At 34.7% G+C, this 19214-nt stretch overlaps 1 protein-coding gene across 16 annotated transcripts in view; it reads right to left on the reverse strand.

Moving 5' to 3' along the window:
• Positions 1 to 19214, reverse strand: part of NBEA (neurobeachin) — a 460919-nt gene that overhangs the window by 99265 nt on the left and 342440 nt on the right. For all 16 annotated transcript variants that reach the window (XM_015851986.2, XM_015851985.2, XM_032442135.1 and 13 more), the window contains 2 exons: positions 1527 to 1644; positions 659 to 761 (listed from right to left, as the gene is read on the reverse strand). In XM_015851986.2, the coding sequence (XP_015707472.1) occupies positions 659 to 761; positions 1527 to 1644 (221 nt within the window). The remainder of the gene's footprint in view (positions 1 to 658; positions 762 to 1526; positions 1645 to 19214) is intronic.

Genomic DNA, 19214 nt, shown 5'->3' on the forward strand with positions numbered 1-19214 from the left:
TACCCAGCACTGAAATATGAATGTTTTTTTCTCAAATGGGATCTGACAATTAGGATTCTTATTTCTGACATAGGTTGATTTGATATTGATGAGACAGCAAATGAAGACTGTAGCTGGCCATAGTAAGTGAAAATCTGTAAAACTGAACTTAATTTTGGAAACAGAAAATATTAGCTCATTAAACTAATGAATAAAAGGAATTTATAAAATGCAAAATAGCCATTATACTGAAGAATAATGAAGTAAAATGCACATACATTCACATAAAGTGCCAGGGAGAAGGTATATAACAAAAATATAATTTTCATTCAGTAAACCAGTCAAGTTTACTTCAGTATTCTTCATTACAAACACAATAAGGATGATCACTTGTGCACATACTTATAAAATCTGACTGAAAACTAGACCTTGATGAGATAGGATAAAAGTCTTATTCTGGTCCTTCACTAGGAGGTGTGTATTTGCTTTAAAGAATGCAAAATCCAATTCAGAATACTTTTCTTTCCATTCTGCAACAACAGAACACATATTAAGTAAAGAGCACTGTTTCTCAAAAAGTCCTACCAAGACAGAAACAATGTGAGTATTCACAATTATAAATATATCATGTATATAATATAATAAACACAGAACATACCAACTGTTTTAATCAAATTACCTGGCTTGTGGCAAACCATAGCTGGTTCCTACTCCAACACGTGGTAAGCTGTACACAACTTTTTTCACCGTTGCTTGGTCAGGAAAATTAAACATAACAGAAGCTAAATGAAGAAGAGAAAATAAGGACTAGTACACCATGTAGCAAAATCTTTATCTCTGCCAACATATTAAAATAATTTTGGATTTCATTTGGAAACATAAGCTAGTTAATCATGTATTTTCACTCCCAGAGTTATTTTTGTTTTCTTTTTTGTTGTTGTTGTTTTGTTCGTTTGTTTTTTGCTAGTAGACATTTCATTACAATATTTCAAAAAACAAACAAATAAATAAATGCATAAAAAGAAGAAGGAAGAAAGAGCTGAAATGGGAAAAGAGAATTTCCTATCAAACATTTGAAGAATTTACCAATTCCAATGACCTGCCTTTCTGTGAAGTAATGAGAATGATTTATAGGATGGATTTTGACTTGACAGGAAAAGGAGAAATGGTTCTGAACTTAAACAGAAAATTTAGACTGAATCTAAGTTGTTTTTTTTCCACTAACAATAGTAAAGTACTGGCACAGGTTGCCCAGAGAGGTGGTGGATGCTTCATCCTTGGAGAAAGTCAAGATCAGGCTGGACAGGGCTCTGAGCACCTGATGGAGCTGTAGCCATTCCTGCTCACTACAGGGGTGTAGGACTAGACAACCTTTAATGGTTCCTTCTACCTTGAATGATTCTATGATTTTATGATTCTTAAATGCAATATGTCATCAAAGAGAAGCATAAGCACTTTATCAAAGGAAGCACAAATTTTAAGATTAATCAATACCATGCAAAATATTTACTGGAATATTTTTTACAACACAATAAACAAACACGTACTTCTGTTTGCCATGAACACTTCCAAAGCTGTGTTCTGGAGAAGATAACGTCTTGAAAAAACAGCCCGAATCTCGCTGAACATCCATTTTCCATGAAGACCTTCTGTATAGGCAAGGACCTTTAAAGAAAGTAACAGTGATTATTATTGGTAGAATACTGTCATCACAACACTCATGAAAACATAGTTACCTTTTAACCATCCATGTAGTACAGATAAGTTAACTGTATTTCTTTAATATTTAGAACCATTAGTTTAAATAGGACCTTAAAAGGTCTTAAAATGCAATAAGGTATAGCTGCTAGATAAATATCAATAAGAACAGTAACCTGGTACTCCTAAGATATGTTCTTCATGAGTCACGTCAACTTATTTTCTTCAAAACCCACAAAACTCTACAACCAATCACATGACAATGGACACAGTTGCAATTATGCCTCATTATTTTCTTATGTGGTGAGTAGCAGACTTATTTCTGAGGCTGTACAAAACACAACCAAAATCTGCTACTGACATCCATTACAGACTTACTTATAAATTAGAGCTCTCTACATTCCATTAGTAAGTGCAGAAAATAGCTAGAAAATACATTGATACAGAAAATTAAATATACTGAACTATTAAGAAAATGTGTTGTTGGTTTTTTTTTATTGTTAATCAAGTGCAAAATATTTTAAAATAAAATAGTTTAAAGTTAGCATTGCTTTTTCAGTTTGTCAGTTTTTCAACTGAAGGTATTGTTCTAGAATTAGATGTTAACACATAAGAAATCTCTTTCACTCCTTCACTCTTCTGGAAAACAGACACAAATTACACAAATTAATTAGGTATCAGCTTTATTAACTCATCTTTCAAACAGTATCATTTGGTGCAAAACATTTTCCCAGTTCTTTTCATCAACAGGAAGGCTCCCTTTAGCCCTTTGCTCCTGCTCAGAAGGGCTCAGCCCATAGGTGATGCGCTGACAGCCTTCACATTTATCAGTTTGGGAGCAGAACCATCCCCTCACAGCACCCGTTCCATTTACAGAGTTCTTCAGACTGTGCCTTCCCCTGTGCTGCAGCTAAGAGTATCACAGGTAAGAGAGTTTGTGGTGAAATTCAGTGAACATCTTCACTAAATGGAAAGGCAACAGAAACTTTTAACTGGATTTTCTTCCTCTGTTTTCCATTAGGTGTATATGCTGCACCAGCTGGCAGTGTTTCTACATCAGCTGCAGCCTAGCCTTCTGTAACCATGACCACCCCCACCTCCTGAACAGGGAAATCCTAGGGAGCCCATACATTGCTGTCTTCAATGATCTTCCTTGCTTGAGGTACTGGAAATCGGATTATCCAGTTTTTCACAGACACAGACACAAGATATTAACATTTTCATAAGTAAAAAAGCTAATTTAGTTTTTTACGCATTGTGTTTAAAAAGCCTCATGGATATCTGTTCAAACTTTGTCCTTCTTAGCTTTTTCTCATAACCACAATGAAACCATTTCAGAGATGATGTCAACAATGGCAACAAAATAAATTTGCATCAGTACACTGAAAATTGTTAGTTCTGCCCTTGATGGAAACTAGATAGAACAGCTCCATACTTTCTGTGTAGAGAGAAGACACAGGTAAGTCTTGAAGCAACACTGTGGCTAGAGGTACATTTTTATTCACCTCAGCTCTCTAGACTAACACAGCCTTGAAAGGAAGGAGCTTGATTTCTTTGGTGGTACTGAGCTACGCTCAAGAGGCTCCCTCTATGCAGTCATGAGACAGCTGTGGTATTACTACATTGTATGCTAAATTCTTCTTGTGTTAAATTAAGCTTCATGTTAAAATGATGCACCTCATTTTCACTTTGAATTCTGTTGGCTTCAGCTTTTACCCACAGGATCTCACAATACCTTTGTCTATGAGATTTAAGTGTTCTCTAGTATCAGATATCTTTTCCTTGTGTGAGTAATTACAGGCTGTGATCCAGTTACTGCTTACCTTTCTCTTTGATAAGCTAAATAAAGCAAATTTTCCTACAGTCTCTAGCTGAGATCAGATGTAGAATACTGTTGGTATACTTTATGTGAAATTGAGGCGATTGAGCATAAAGTTTCTAGAATCATCCTTCTTCACATGTCTTATGCCATATCACTTTCTTAAGGTACTGAGAAGAAAACAAGTTTAAAAAAGACTGAAAAATGAGAACAGTCTCAGGGAGGAGTCTGAAATGTACATAACTGTAAGCAGACCTACAGCAGCCAAAGGATTTGCCAGAGAATTAGTTCCTTGACAGGTCATCATGCTTCAGGAATTCATTTTTTGTTTCACAAATGTTTCTAGTTGTACTTTTTTTCCAAGGAAAAACATCTAATTCTGACTGTATTATGTGTATTTACATTTTAAACCATTTACAGTAGTATATTTACAGTGTCTCTAAATGAAACAGAGCTTACAGATCAACACTATCAGCACATTATATGCCAACCATACACTATCTTTTCTTCCTCCTTTTCTACTTGTGTAAAGCAATCATAACTTCATAGATGTATATTCACCAGCTGCCATGAAATAAATGGCTTAAGATAGCACTCCAGATGAGCTTAAAGCAGTAAAAAGCATAGGAAATCAGAGGAAGGGAAGGAGGCTATAATTCAGTTACTGTTCTCAATTACACTCTTCTTAACTGTCTATTAGTCCTAGAGATATCAGATTATCATGCTGATATCAAATAATCTCAATTATTTTAGTATTTCTGGTGTATTGTTTTCCTGTTCAAGATATACTACCTATTTTGTTATCTTCCATAGCATTCATCTTACACTGATCCACATGATGCATTAAACCTTCCATTATTAGGTATTTATACTTGACAGTCAAAATTATTGACACTGTCTGCAAGATTCTTTGTAGTTATTATACGAACAAAGATGATTTCACTCTTCTGAATTTAAATCTTAAAAATGTAATTGCATTTTTCATTTCATTATTACTTAGAATATATTTTTATCATTTTGCTTTTCCATATCATACAAATGAGGATTTGATTGGTTTATATTTCTCATAAACAGCATGTACTATATATTACATTAATGAAAAAGATATGGAAATATCCACTTGATTAATTGAAAAAAAACATTGAAATTATGTTACCTATCTCTCTGAAGCCAAAATTACCATGTGCTCCATCCAGTACTTTGATGTTTACACTTGAAGTCAATGTTCTTTATATCAATAGTTTTACAAGTTTGTCTCCTAACAGCAGCTATGAAGACTTTTTTCTCCTAGCATGTATTAATGCTTGAAGCGCTGTGATTAAGCACAAAATTCTTAATAAAATTAAACAACAACCACTCTCATCCATATTAGAATCAAGCACTCTTATCATTTCTAATATAAGACATAATTATTTGGTTTAAAACTTATTCCCCCTTGTAAAAGCATTTATGCAGAAATATGAGTATGTTTCAAGGACAGCAATAAATCCCCTGGTTAGATAATAGACTAAGAATAAATATTTGCTCGAATGCATTGCAGTAAGATGAAGCTGTGACCCTAACAATAGAATGAAAGATCTCTATACCTCAGGGTCATATAATGAGAAATCTACTAGTGACACCTAACTAGTTCAGATTAGTAAAGAAGCTTGAGATGTACAGATGGAAAACTCTATTGAAGAGAAACAGCACTACTAAGAACTTGATCCTTTCAACCCAAGCCATTCTATGATTCTGTGATTCTATTACAGAAGTGTTTTCCTACTTAGCCCAAATATAAAGGCTGCATTATTTTAATTTAATTTCTGATGTAATCAAGATCTCTTCTTTTTTTCAAGTATGAGTCAGTTCATCTTGGATCGTAAAGTGTACTCCAGCTATCTGATAACAAATTAATTGTGAACTAACAGCTGGAATTTTGAAATTCTAGTTTCCATTTTGCTAGCATCCCACAGGAAAACACTTTCATATTATTCATATTATTTTTACAGCTTCACACCATTTTTGGCATCTCATTGCAGCAGTACAGAACTACAGTTCTGGCCTTTTTTCTTTTTATTATTATTACTGTCTTTGCAATTGAAATAATTGCATAATCAAGCATTATTAAGAAATCAAGGAAAGCAACCTGTACAAGTTCAATGTACTCCAAGTTGCTGACTTTATAGCCAGAGCGGTCATTTCCCAAGCCATTCATAAAGAATTGTTGTTTATTTCTCAGTGTTTCCTTTTTAAAAATAACCCTTTTGGATGATTCATCAGTGCTTCTGTATTTGAATTTAGTCCACTGTATTCAGTGGGAACTGATCATTTATCAATTGAACAGCTCCAAGCAGTGAACCTTGGTGATCAAGGAACCAGATTTGGAACCAGGTCTCTTGTTCAGGGTCTTCTAATTATAATCCAGTTCCTCAATGAATGTGGTAATCGATACTTCTAATACTTGCCAAATTTTGTTTACATCTAGTACAAAATGCCTCTATTCAGAATCATATATATGTTTTGAATTTTATTTTATTTTTCTTTGTCATTCTTGACCTTCTGTACTATAATAATGTCAATACAACAAAAGCAGAGAGGTCTTGAAATTATGTATAGTAGAACTGGTGGGTTTTTTTTGCAGCATTTCCATGGAAAAATTACAAAGTACCTACAAATTATTTTCTCCAAGGTCTGAGAAAGATCCTCCGAGTCAATCTTTCCAATTTTCTGAATAAAATACATATTTCCTGAAAGTGCATTTCAATTATCAATGTGTAGAAGTTCCAAGAAAGCTGTAATTTTGCTCCTGAAGATACCTTTTCATTTGATAAAGACAGTTTTATTCAGTTCTTAAGTGAAGCTCCTACTGTCTATAACTTGGACACTGCTATTTCAGTGTTGAAGAAAAGAGCTCTGGTGTGTCCTTAGTTTAGACATCAAAATGAGATCTATCAGCTAGACAGCTCCGTTACCTGGCAACACTGGTTATTCTCTTTGTGGTTCTTATTTTGCTTTCTTTTTCTTCTCAAGGCACAAAAAACTTTCAAGAATTTAACCTTTTTCCTCCTTATAAGTTTACCAGTCCTACTACTTGAACTTTAATCTTTCAGATTTCAACAAATATTTGCTCTCGATTTGGACAGATGTAAATCTTGACTGATTGAGGTTTAGTGGGAAGCTGTTGCATCCTGGTAGCCCAGTCCAATGCAACACTTAATATTTTTATTTGATTCAAAGATCTGGTTAAATATGCTTAAAAGCGTTGCATTATATGTTCAAATTTGATCCCGGAACAGTCCAATAACCTTAATAATTTATTCAGTTCTATTTTCCAGTATTTAAAATATGTTGTGTGTTTAGGGATGCAATTTTCATCAAACTCAGCATGTCTTTCTCAACACTGATGATTACAGCTATAACTAATTCATTTATGTATTGACTACATGCTGTACCTTGTTTGTCTGTTTATTTCTTAATGAAGCTTGAAAGGCTGAGTTTCTTCAATTTACTATAGGTTTGACATATATGCTGGATGTATAATTTGAATAGAGTTTTTGATAGCATTTCATTCTTCATACGTTTTCTACAAGTTTTGGAAGAGAGACTACCTGCCAACACCAACTATGATTCTATCTATTTCATGTGTCCCAACCATGTCTTTAACAAAAGACAAGATGAAGAAATCTCCATTCATTGCAATTACACAGTTTTATCCACACCTATGTTATAAAAAAGAACAAAGGAAAATAGAAAAACAGAGTAAGGGAAAGAAAATGTGGATGAAGAATGAGGGGGCAAATTGGTGAGATTGTTTTGAAGAAGAAAGAAAGGAATATGCCTAATTTCTCTGCATGGGATTTCCAGAATGAAAGAAAAGGAAATTATTGGAAAAAGTTCAGAGAAAAATGAAAGAAGAGGACATGATGAACTTTCATAGCCCTCCTATCCATGCATTTCTGTACAAAAGTGTAGGAGCAACCACAATTTGGCTTTCTCTTGATTTCTGTAAAGATAAAAATTTGCATCTTATATTGATACCAAGACTGAAAAAAAAAATTGTATAGAGTCCACTGCCTATTTCATTATGCATATATAATGAAACTGTCATAGATAAACATCTTACTGTGTTATCAAGAAACCCATATCAAAGAACCACATATCATTTAGGTTGGAAGAAATACTTTATTTACTCCAACCTACCTGTCCGCTGAAGTTAATCAGAACACTGTCTAGTGGGATTTTTAGTATCTGTACTGATAGGGACTATGAAATCTCTCTGAGTAACTTGTTCTGATGTTTGACCAGAAGACTGTTTTCTGTTGTGTTCAGGTGAAATTTCCTGGGTTTTAAATTGTGCCTATTAGCTCTTGTCCTTTCAGTAGGCAGTACTTAGAAGAGTTGGGCTGTCTTTTGCAGTAACATTTGAAAAAACAAGCAATACCATTCTTCAGGTAAAAAGCAGTAGTTAACTTTGCATTGACCATTTAATAGCTTGATAATCACAAACTTAATGGAATTCATCTGTCACATTGTTTAGATCAGTGTTTTACATAAGCAGATATGTGCCAATGAAACATGCGGTAATTCACCAAAACAAATCACACTGAATAGATATTTCATCAGAAATCTATCCAAAGCCACCTACAAAAACATGCTTATGCATATGACTCAGTTACACATGAGGTATTTATAAAGCATTTTGGCATCAATGTGTGCTTTTAGAAGTTACAAACAAAGGAATACAATTACTTAAAATCATTCTCTCCTCTACTTTTAGAGATTTGATTTCCCTCTTTGAAATGTTTGCTATCATCATCATTTCCTTCAAGGAAAACATGTAATTTAGATATTCGTGAGTTGAAAAAAAAAAAGGCTCCTGTGCCTACAGAGCAAGTCTTTTCCTGAACTATACAATACAGAGCTTGCTGCAAATTCATGGCAGACTGCATGACTACTCTTTGTATTCTAAACACAGATTGAAATGAGAGACATTAATGGCATGGAATCAGATTAATAGAGCTTCTGAAATATCATACTGAGCAAGTAGTATAAAATTCCAATACATTTGACAAATATAACTTTTTAGTCACCACAAGATCATCCTCTATACTTCAGTTCCCATAGTCACACTTCTAAAATCTCAGCAATGTGCCACAATTTAATTTTAATTTTGCATACCTTGCTCTAGTAATACTTTCTCCATTTCTCTTTACATGAAGCTCGCCTCCCCACTACTTACGAAATATTTTTATGGAAAATGCTTTTTCATTTGGAAGCCTTAAAAGCTTTCCTCCAAATAGTTCCTGTGATACTATGCTCTGCAGGATGAGCTGAGTAGTATGTGCCATTATAATTTCTCAGTCCACATCAGTTTTAAAATCTTTTTCAGACTTTTTTTTTTTTTTTTTTTTTTAAATAAATATTGGCAATGCTGCTTCATTTTTCTTCTCCTCTTCGGGGATCTAAAAAATGTAGATATTATTTTTGTGGTTTTGGGCCTTACTTCCTTGCCAAATTTTCTCAGATTATACTTCTACTTCCAATGTTTTTATAAGCATTCTGGAGGCCCCATTTCTTGAAACGTAAGGTTCTGCTCTCCCCAACCTTTTATAAATTTAATTTCTATGGTCAGCATACTGCCTTAGTACCCATCAAAACTCAGCTGACAGTAACTGATGTTCCTATTCCCACATTCATTTTCAATCATCTGAAAAATTATTTCAAGTTGGCCCAATTTCAGGCCATTTTTCTCTTTTCACTGGTAAGATTATTTTGCACGTTATTATTTTGTGTTCTAGGAAAGCACTAGGATGTTTTTCCAGAGAAATCTCAGGAAACGTTTTCCTGAGAGCCACTGGCAGCAAGGTTACTGGCATAAAAAAAAAAACAAACAACCCTACCCCTAGGTAGGGGTAGGAAACGCTGTTGTTAAATGTTAATATTCTGATCAAAACAATGCAAAGAGCATGTCTTGAGTATTCCAAATACATTATTTCTAACTGCTCTGCTTCTATAAAAAACAAATGCACTGTTTTAAGTGTAAGGATAATGGCTACTAACATGAGAAGATGTTACATTTATGAACTCAGCATTCTGAAATGGCAATTATTGTCATTCATGCTACAGGCATTACACATCTGTGTGCTTTTTCATGGTTTCCTTTCTTTATTACATGCAGACTATCAATGGAGGCAAATCCTGGAATGCTGGCATTGATTGACATTTTTCCGAAGAATATCATTAGTAAGATACAGCAGAATTAGACATTACCACCTTCTCCTAAGAAGGCCTTTATGGGCTATATTATCCAGCTAAGTTCCAACAATTACTGTTGTACTGTTTTTAATATACGTTTCAGTGGGTCAAAGAATTCTTAAAGCAGAAACAAAGCCGATAGTGTTGGCTGGGCCTACTGTGTGTGGAGAAGCAGAAGACACATATATTCTCATGGTGCAGAAAGACGTATTGAAGTACAGGCCAAGTCAAAAGACCAAGCTTGCAGAAAAAAATCTATAGGAACAAAATACAAAGTAGAGAAGCACAATTAGTTCTCCTTAGTAGTGGGATTGAGGCAGATTGTGCCTCTCACCTCAAAAGGTTTAAGATGACACTGTGTTGACTTTGGCAACAAAGGGAAATTATACACAACTCAAGTGAGAAATCTTAACAGAACTGCTGCTTCCATTCTGAGACTATATAAAGTACTTTGAGACTAATCCAAGAAGGCTGGTGGTGATCCCACATTTTACACTCAAAAATATGATATAAAGTAGATATTATCTGAACAAAACATAGAACTTTTTTTCCCAAAATTATAAATAGAGAGTTTGTGTTTCTGTCAAGTGTTCCATTTTGAACCTCCTTAGCAAAAGTAAAGCAACAGAAAGAAAGCTCTTGTGCTGTTTATGGATCCAGGGAGAAGGCACTGTTAATAAAACACCTGTAACTTGTATTGGAGTTAGACATGTATTCACTGAATAGTCACTTGAAATATAAATGCAGATTTATTTAATTGAAATATCAGTAGATTTGACAGAATTTGTCACTTTCAGCAGAAGCTGAACAACTACACTGAAACATCAGAGTGAAAGCAAGTCCTATGTTGCTTAAAGTGAGAAGTTGAGATGGGTTCTCAGATTCAATTCCTTTCCATCTTAAAGGTATCTGAATCCAAATCACATCTTTCCCAATGTTGCCTGCTCACTGCAGGGCTGGAAATGAAAACCTCACGGTTAGTCCAGGTCAAGCTTATACAGGTAGGAGGGTAGGATGCAATCTGTATAATGCAAGCTTATACAGATTGCATCAACTACTGCAGTTGCAATCTGCTCCAAAGAAAAGCAACAGCTCCCATCAGGATCCTGCATACATATATCTGATCAAGCAATATAGAGAGAAGCTCCCTGAGTCCTGCCACGTTCCTGCAGGGATTGTCCCATCAACACGTCTCATATAAAAAATCAACCAGCGGATGCTAATTTACTATGTATTATCCAAGAGGATAAACTGTTGTAGGACTCAGAAAGTGGAAACTAAACAAAACAAAACAACCAACAAACAAACAAACAAAAACAAAAACAAACAAACAAACAAAAACCACAAGAAAGATAATTTACATCGTTTCTATAGGTGTGATCTGTATGTCATACAGAAGATAAATCATCTTGGATTGTAGCAGTTTGTTCTGTTTGATTCACTGCAGAACTCCAAAGAGCTAAAACCTAAAAAAACTAATTAGTAGGCCAAAATTTTTTCAACTATGGAGTTTTTTAAAGTTTTCCTTCCAAATCTAACATTCCCCCTCCTGTCAGCTACTGGATTGCTGGAAGTCAGCTTGCTTGATGTCTACACAGCTGCTCTACATTGTGTCAGTTTTTAATGGCCAAAAGAACTATATGCTATCAATGAACTACACTGAGTATATAGAAAAGAATCTTCGTCTTCCTAATATATTGCCATTCCAACTGATTCCTCATTTACACATTTAAGATGGACTTGAGACAAGTTTCTTTTGCACTGCTGGAGAAAGCAGGGAGAAGGCTCTGGAAAAAAAAATCTGATCCACAGCCCCTATAGCAACCAAAATTCTAATATACTGTTTCTTATTCTATTTGGAATATTATCTCTTGTTACTAAGTCTCTGCAAAGACAGCGTAGCAATGATTCTTCTAAGTAGTCTGAAGTGCTTGTAAGCTGCCCGCTATAACTAAAGTACCATTTCATTAGTTTTTATTCCATTAAACTTATTTTGCTTTAATATTAAAGAAAAAGTGCAGAGGCAGTCTTTACTTTCTTAACAGAGTAATCATTCTACCAAATACAGTAATTAAGCACTGAAAAATAAATCAGCACCAAATATAAGAACTTCAGAAACTAACATGTATTATATGTAAACTGTATCCAGTAACTTTAAAAGTGATATTTTTCAGTAAATAGCAATTTATAAAATATTTGCTATATGTGTACTTTGTCTAGTCTGTATGTACCTTCACATAGCCAGCGCTCAGCTTATATACTTCAGACAATGTAGAAGTTAAGTTGGTAGATAAGTGCTACTCTTTAGAGGTATCTAATCCTGCATGAAAAAAAAAACCACAAGAAAACTCATGAAAGCTGGGAGGAATATTAAGAGTCTACTTTGCTATCTACAGAAGAAAGATTGTGGGGCACACACAGTCATCTGATGTTTATAATTGCAAGGGGAAGAAGCTCTATAGCAGATTTAATATACAGTTCTCTCCTCTTTGGATTTCTAGACAACTGGAATGCAAACCTGCATGTCATAAATTTGAGCATACTCAGAGGCTTTCCTGTGGTGAACTCCAGGTTCCCAGCATGAAATTACTGAAACACTTGTCAGCTTGTACAGATACTTTGTGTGAATGCTCCTATGCTTTTTATCCACTATAAGCTTCTCCACAGCAGACATTTGGATTTTATGGACCTAGTGTGTTAATAAGAAAAAGTGTGCCAATCTCGGTGTAGGAGACTTCCCTCATGTAGCCTCAGTAAATTTATTCTTAACAATTGCTTAGTTAAGACGGATTTTACCTCAACCTTTATGAAGAGATTTTATATTTCTACATTTTTCAACAGATTACAAGAGCTCACTATTCAAATTTTTCTACTAATCTAGACTCTTTTTTTCTTTTTTTTTCAGTGTGGGTAAGAGGCTAATTGCCTTAGTAGACAATAAACCCTATTAACTTGTACAGACAGCTTACTTCCTGTACTGCGATTGGTTCTATTTCTACTACCCTTAAGTGCAGATTTGATGCATATCACATTTGTTCTAAAGAATACAAGCATCCTGTGGAATAGCCTGATTGATAGTTTTACAAGATGCATCTTTTTTTTTTGCATCTGAGAATCCCAACTCATCCAGTTTTCAGTAGAAGGTGAGCATCCAGAAGGAGAGTTCAGCAGCTTGCAGGTTTGCAAGCTCTTCACTGAAAGGCATGAAAGTCGGAACAAATGGAAAAAATTACTCTTTCATTTTAGAAGTTTAGTCTACATAAACATGTATTTGTGAGAGTAAAAGAAAATGTTTCAGAAGAATAATATAGTTTAATTAACTGAAGCAATCATTAGAGATATGAACTTAACAGTTCAAAAGTTTGCAGTCACCTTCTAATCTCATCATTTTGCAAAAGCAATGAGACTGACAATTATTACTGTAATTGTAATATGACTATTTTTAGTTCTACTGCTCAAAAGCAACAACTGAAAAAGCCACTGGGCGCATAACATTAGAAAGAATATTGGTTTGTTAGTGAAAGAGTTTAGCATGAAATATGCGCTTTTCTTCATTTACATTAAAAGGAATTTGTGATGAAAGAAAGATAAAATGCATCCCCACACAACTTTTAGCAGAAGGATGGGTTACTTTTGGAGAAGTTTTTGAGAGAAAATCCAGCATATGCCATGACTGTTTCAAACTAATCCTCACTCTGCTTCTATTTCTTTCCATGAACTGCAATGCAAGGTCCAATAGGCAGCTGCAGATGAATCTTAGGTCCAGTACATGCTTTTCAAACTTAATCAAGGGAATATAAAGATGTATATAAAAAGATGAAAGTGACTATGCTTTATATGTCTTGGAAAAAAAAAAAAAAAAAAAAAAAAAAAAGTGAGATGTTTCATAGGGGAAGGTTAAGTCTGATGCTAATGCTTATTTAAAATGGTGACAGTCTGGAGTAGTGAAGCCTTGCTGGGCTGCTTTAATTTCTCCCTGGAATAGCTCTCTCCCAACCTTCGGCAGCACATCAAAGTCTCTGGAGCTCAATTAAAATTGGATTATATTGAAATGCTCTATCTATGAAACTGTGTGCTCACTAACACTTTTCTCTCAGTAATACTCCAGATGACAGTTGCCCATCCCAATTTAAACAGTTGTCATAGAGACCATGAACTAAAGCAGCAGTAACTAACAATACAAAGGAAAGGTAAGTGGTAGGATTTCTGTGAATGAAGGGTTTGGTTTTCAGCTGCAGTGCTCACACTGCAAGCAGCTAAATGCAGACAACATAAAAGGCCAGTGCTCTCTGCAGTTCTGAACAGAGGGGAAAAGTAAACAAAATAGTATTTTTGAACGTATACTCATATTATCCTTTTTTTCCCCCAGTAACTAGACAGATGCTTGATACACCAATGTGCTTTGGCCACCTAAAATATCTGGACTCAAGTGACAGCCCAATGGAAAACAGCAGGTATAACCCTGGAGTCACAAGGCAGTCACCAGCATGAAAATTAAACCATTCAATAGATACTTTCTAATTGGAAAAGAAAAAATAATGTGCTAAGCTTTCTTTTTCTTTTCAAAATGTTTTATGAAAGATTCATCAACCACAGATGATATGAAAAGCTTTTGTCTTTATGATTAAAACCTAATGCATAAGTCTTACAGAATTTTAATCCATTTTCTTCGTATGCCTAATGCTCTCCAATCATTTTATAACCAGTTTTAAGTGTTTTACAATCTATAATCATGTACATTTTTGATACACGGCAATCAAAGCCTGACAACGCTGGCAGCTCCCAAAAATCTCAACTAATACAAACAGCTTATAATTCTGGCACCACCAGGCAGCAATGTATTTAACAGCGTAGATCGCTGGTAATGATACTATTTTCTCATGTAGATGGCATGTTTCTGGCACCATAAAACTCTTAACCTTTCTTGTAATTGGCTTACGGAGAGTCCCAAGGTTGTTTTTTGTGCCATCGGGCTGATCACCATGGAAATGAACACTTATTGCTGCTTCACCATGGCGGCTCTCCTTCTCCTGCAGGCCCTCAGCAAGCACGCTGCTGGCTCTCAGGGGAAGCCAGCGTTAGGATTTTGAAGCAGCAACAAGGCAGAGTGCAAGGAGTGCAGGCCAAAGGGGAAGAAAACAAAAACGTGTCAGAAAATCTAAAATCCGCACAGATCAGAATTTGTCAAAACAAGGCCCTGCTTTAAGCCAACAAGCAGGGCCCCTACAGCTTGGGCCTTGACAAAGCGTGGCCTCCTTTACTTTATTATTATTATTATTATTTTATTTTTAGCCCAGCTGTAGAAAACACCATCTAATGAACCTGTCTGGGGCTGCTGTCCCCATCCTGTCAGGCACGTCAGGAAATGACAAGCACTGGGGACAGGCCGCCGCCAGCCGCAGACAGGCCTGCCAGCTGGAGAGTTCAGCCCCAATCTAATCACACCACCAGAAAATAACTTTCACGCTTTCAGCCTGACAGGATGGGATCTAGGAAAAAAGAAAAAAAAAAACATATATATATATATATATATATAACAATGCCTTTTGTTTCAACTACATGCTTTTTTGAGAAAGAAAAAAAAAAGAAAAAGAAAAAAAATCAAGAAATTGGAAATAATTTTTAAAACTCAGTAATGCTTCATTCCGGTTTCCATTAATGCCCAGTCTTCCCTGTCACAAAAAAAAAAGCACCAATAAAACCATTAACGTCAGCAATTACACAAGAAGTGTGTGTTGGGGGAGTGGGGGAAAGAGGGAGGGGAAAGTCATTACTTGCTGTACTTGGTATGCTTCTGCTCAGTTTACTTTTATGTATACATACTCTTTTCCTATTTATTTGTAGGTATAAAAATATTTGCACCCAGTAGCAGAGCTAAACTTACGTGTTTGACTCATGCTATCTGTTTTTCATCATTTCAAAGATGGATTCATTGAGTATTACATTAAGTCCCCTCACACCCATCACTCTTGGGCTTGTATTGTTGTTTGGCCAAAACTTGCCAAAGTCACAATGGAAGGGTTGTTCATATTGCCTAAACGGAAACAAATATTCATATCTAAGAATTACAGTTTCGTTGTTGTTACTGCTTGTTTTTTAAGTATTAGAGCTTACGTCCTCAACGCAGGTGGTTCTTTCCATTTAACACAGACAATAAATAAACAAAAATGAAAGTTTTGAGCATATATCTTCCAAGGTGTCATGCTGAACGATTGTTACTGGTAGACATCCTGCCTTTTTCATTCAAAAATAGTCAATGCAGATGCCCAATTCAAAAATCTAATAATCAGAAATTGCTAATGTAGATAGATCTCTGCTCTAGACAATCCACTGGAAGAGAAGCTGAAAATTACCCTTTATAAAACAAAAAGTAGTTTCCACAAAAAGCATTGGAAGAAATTATTATGTCTAGAAATGAACAGAACTATTAAAAAATACACGTTCAGCTAAAAGAAAAATGTTGTGCTAACTAAGTATAACCCATCTACTGCTAAATGCAAACCAAAGTAAATTTAGCAATCAGTGTATATATCTCAATACATACATCTTAGTAAACAATTTGCATTATTTGGAAGGTAACTGGGATGGAAAATGACTAGTTCATGCAGAATTCAGACTACTATTTTAAGGAAAGATTATGAATGAGTGTAGGTCCATCTAATCTCTATAAAATAATAAAAATGAGGATTTGTTATTGCATCCTGCCATTCATTCCCTCTCTACTGGCATTATAGATGTCAGAAAGTCTGTTAAAAAGCTTGCTATCTCTATTCATCTTTGTTTCTGGCATGAAATAGAGACTATAATAATCTTGTCAAGCCTACATTTAGACACTAATTCATGACCCTCTGCTGCAATTTAGAGAAAATTCATACATAACTCTTTTAAAACAAAACTATGACCCCAGACAGAAGGGTAATATCTAGACTCAACTGCCAAATATAGGTTGACTAAAGCCACAGCCACTCTGATGTATCTGTAAGATGAGAAGGTCCAAATAAGTAAAATCAAATAACCTTTTAAACTCAAATACTATTTTTATTTTTATTTTTATTTTTATTTTTATTTTTATTTTTATTTTTATTTTTATTTTTATTTTTATTTTTATTTTTATTTTTATTTTTTTCATTTTGAGTTATTAAGTATTCAATATGGTACTGCTACAAGAACTTTGAAAAAGAAAGAAAGAAATGGAGGCTGGAGGTAGCACCCACTGCCAATGCCAGTGAGATCCATTGACCTCAATCTTCTAGCCAAGCCTATAACTCATACTGAGGCTCCCAAACTGTAAAGTTCATGCAGGAGGATATACAGTGGAGCATACTACTGCTCAAAAACTGTCTGCAGACCTGAGAGGAAAAATGTGAATGGAAGTGAACTACTGCACATACAATCAATTGAAAACATCTTTTGTGAGTGCTCTAGAGACATCTGAACTTTTGAGAAGAATGCAGATGCAAAAGGCATTTATAATTCAACCTAAAATTCTCAGACCAACTTTTAAATATGAAAGATGGGATGACAGAAGCAAGTGTTACTAACTAACCTTTCAGCATTTTGATAAGTAAGCTACCTAAAGGGAAAAAAAATAAACCCACAAACACATATGATGACAGTATACTAGCTGCTGAGCTCTGTCCATTAAAAAACATAGACCTAAGTGACAGAAGGCAATGATATGAACAAATTTCCTATCATCTGGTATGTTTGATATTTTCATATGGCTAGTTAGAGATTGATGCAATATCTTAACTATAGTCATAGACACCAGGAATTACCACATACTGGCCAAGGAAACACAGTCAGCTCCTGCTGATCGGAGACAAAGAAATGTTATCTAACATTACCTAACTGCGAGGTCATGGAGTAGGACAGCATAGTGTGGTAGGCAGAGTGTGACTACTAAAACTGTAATTATTCTGAACACCAGCATTACTTCCTTTCTAATAATTAAACACACTGTAGAAATTTAAAAGCCTCCAAATGCAGAAAAAGCTGTCCTATTTGAAAGCACTGGTAATAAAAAGAAACCCCGACCCAGTGATCTGAAACCGCATTTCTGTACAGACTTTTCCTCATAGACAGTATCTTTTTCAAAACCACTGTGTGCTATTTTATCATTAGCTTATACACTCCTGTTTTATGGTAGTATTATTTAATTTATTTCATTCATGTAGAAGCAGAGAGCTGTGGCCTCTTGACCCCAATTTTCACTTAAAGTAACAAATTTCTTTTTTGCAAACTAACTCAATTTTTCTCCTGTCAACCTTTAGCCTCACTTTAAAATATTAACCTTTTTCCTATCATGATCAGCACCAAACTTTCTTCTATCCAAATTTAATGATAATCACCATATCTTATGATAATGTTATATTCACTTTTAGCTACCACTGTCAAATACAAAATAGTAATTTAAATCCATATATCTTCTTGGAATGTAGGAACACTTGGAGCATTTTTGGACATGCAAAAAGCACAAAAATATTCAAAAATACTATTTTTTTTGAGCTTTTTTTGTATTTATATATATATATGTATGTATGTATGTGTATATATATATATATATATATATATAAAATGTTAACAAAAAGGCGTTTTTCTCCTTTGAAAGAGAATAGGCAAATCAAAACACTGATGAGGATATACTTCCAAAGCAGAGAGCAATGCAGAATAACCACAGTCATGTGGCTTCCTTTTCTGCCAAAAATCATTAGCGAAAATGAAGCTATAGCAGAATTACAGAGAGGAAGTCTGAAAGGGAGGGGATCATTTCCTATACTGACAGCCATGCCCTCCCAACAAATCCTTTGAATGAGCTATATCAGTATTGCTGACAGAAGAATCTATTTTATATAAATTACTATAAATAATTTAGAACTTTAACAGCACATAAAATAAATAAGAAACTTTCATATTGTCAGTCTTGACACAGCATCTACATAAGCTACATTAACTACTATTAATATTAATAGTGATTTTGGACTTGTTTGCAAAAATGTTGAGTGCTTCTAACAGCTGCTACATTTGGAAGATTGAAGAAGCTTCAAAGAAACCAAATGTCCAATATCAAGAACCTTGCTTGCTCTTCCCGTAGAAGAACATGCCACTGTTACATAAGGAACTACTGAGAAGAAACACTTGTTTGCTTCTGGAGAAGACTAGATATGCACATTTGTATTCTCTGTTTTTGACCACTTCAGATTCAATGGTATTGTATGTTTAAAACACAGCAAAACATAAACAGAATATTGTCTTAATAATCTGTGAAATAATGCGCTGAATGAAAGCAGCAACCCTATCTGTAGACACTCCAAACTTCCAACACAACCGTCCAATATTAATATGAGTCTCCTTATCATTGCATTGTCAAACATTTATCATTGAAAATAAGAGAAGCAAACTGTTGTTTTGTTTAAAAGAAATCAAGTGAAATCATTATTCTTGGATGAGTTTTCAAAAATCTGTTGGTTGCTAATTGAAC

This window comes from Coturnix japonica, chromosome 1, assembly GCF_001577835.2.
Source record: "Coturnix japonica isolate 7356 chromosome 1, Coturnix japonica 2.1, whole genome shotgun sequence".
Taxonomy (NCBI): domain Eukaryota; kingdom Metazoa; phylum Chordata; class Aves; order Galliformes; family Phasianidae; genus Coturnix; species Coturnix japonica.